Genomic DNA, 1,803 nt, shown 5'->3' on the forward strand with positions numbered 1-1,803 from the left:
GGCTGTAGCCACCAGCACCACCCAGAGCTGCTGGAGGTGAATCTGTCCCAGCTCCTGTTCATTTTCATAAGGAAAAGGCAAATTTGGGAAAGCAAAGTTCTCTTCCAGCAACATCCCCATTGCACAGGGATAGGGAGATCCAACAGCTGATTCCTGTGGGCATGAAATAACACAGGCCAGCTCTGTCCTGTTGTCTGTCCAACACTCCAGCAGTGATTCCTGCCCTCAGAGCCCAGAAAACAGCCCTGGAAGGCAGCAGGATCCCCCTAGGAATCCTGGCTGCATGGCAGTATCCTGATTCCTGCCTCATTCTGTGGCCTTGCTGTGCCTCACAGGTGTCTTCTGGAGCAGAGCCAGTGTGTCCCGTTTCTCCACACGCCTCAGCTGCTTCTTCTTGGCTCTCTTGAGCTTCAGGGGGTTCCGGATCTGGAAAATGGGAAGAAGAGGAGGATTTCATGGAACCATGGAGCCTGGCATGGGTTAGGTTGGGGCTTTAAGGAGGATCCAGTTCCATTGGACAGGGACACCTTCCACTAGTCCAGGTTGCTCCAAGCCCCATCCAAGCCAGATTTGAACACTTCCAGGGATGGAACAGAGTGGGAGAATCAGGTGGGATGGGAATGGCATGGCTCCCACACCCCCAACTCCATGGATTTGGGATTTAGGAGTGGATTTATCCTAAACTAATCCATTCCTCACCACAGCATGGCTGTGTGGGTCTTGACACTGAGCTCTTAGGTCTCTTTCCAAGGGAAAAGCCATGATTTTCCACATGGATCCTTATCACTGCCATGTTTTCCGGCTCATTATCCCTCAGTTTTTGCATTCCTAAGCTTGGAAGAGCAGCAGTCCCCTTCCACCCCACCTTGCCTGCCACAGGAGACACTCTCCCAGCACACCCAGTTTTCCTGGGATCCCCCAGTCCACCCAGTATCCTTCAAAGACAGAGCCAGGGAGAGCAACTGGAGCACACTGGAGCCTGATCCATGGGGACTGCAGGCTGTGGGATGCTCCCAACCAGGAGAAGGAACAAGCTGGGACTCACCACTTGGACAATCTCGGCCTTCCGCTCGTTTTCCAGGCGCCGCTTCAGGTTCTCCTCCCTCCGACGCTTCTTTTCCTGTGGGAACAGCACCAAATCATTCCCTGGGGATCCATCCCTCTGGGATTAACCCCAAACCAGCACTGCCCCAGCCCTGCTGCCTGCCCAAGCATGAAATCCAGCATTCCAGCAGCTTTTCCACCTGGATGAGGCTTGAACCGAGTGAGGTAGCTTATCCCAAGTCAGCAATATGTGATTGTCACTGGATTTGGCACCAGGACAGGGAATTTGCCATCCCAGCTGCACTTCTCCTGGGTGTTGCCACAGTGGTGGGATCTGCCATGGCTCTGAAGCCCAGGATGAGGGCAGAGATTGAGACTGTGTATGAGAAAGGCAGAAATTGTCCATTCCCAGCTCCCTGTTACCTCTCGTTCCCTCTTCTTCCCTTCTTCCAGCTGCCGTGCCAGATCCCGGACCAGCTTCCTCTCCTGCCTCTCCTTCATTTTCTGTGCCCAGGAGGTACGGAGAGCCTTGTCCTGGATCATGTGGGAGAACCTGGGAAGGCAGAGGGGAGGCTGGAAAAGGTCACCTGGGATGCAGTATCCCCATTCCAGCTCCCCTCCAGAAACTCCTCACTCCAGAATTCCATGAACTTCTCCCAGCCTGGCGCATCCCACAGCATCCTCATCTCATTGACCTCCAAACACACTCCTCAGCTCTGGACACCCCCCTCAATGTATCCCTGTCCCCCCTGAGTTATT

At 54.2% G+C, this 1,803-nt stretch overlaps 1 protein-coding gene across 1 annotated transcript; it reads right to left on the bottom strand.

Annotated features, from left to right (window-relative positions):
* Positions 1–333: 333 nt before the first annotated feature.
* On the bottom strand, positions 334–1,587 carry CCDC86 (coiled-coil domain containing 86; the record flags this gene model as incomplete). The annotated part of the gene is made up of 3 exons (XM_009076343.1): positions 1,468–1,587; positions 1,046–1,120; positions 334–426 (listed from the first exon to the last, which is right to left on the bottom strand). Coding segments are annotated over exons 1-3 (288 nt in total), but the record flags the coding sequence as incomplete, so codon positions are not given.
* Between the last annotated feature and the right edge of the window lie 216 nt (positions 1,588–1,803).

The sequence above is a fragment of the Acanthisitta chloris genome, unplaced genomic scaffold, assembly GCF_000695815.1.
Source record: "Acanthisitta chloris isolate BGI_N310 unplaced genomic scaffold, ASM69581v1 scaffold31356, whole genome shotgun sequence".
Classification (NCBI taxonomy): Eukaryota; Metazoa; Chordata; class Aves; order Passeriformes; family Acanthisittidae; genus Acanthisitta; species Acanthisitta chloris.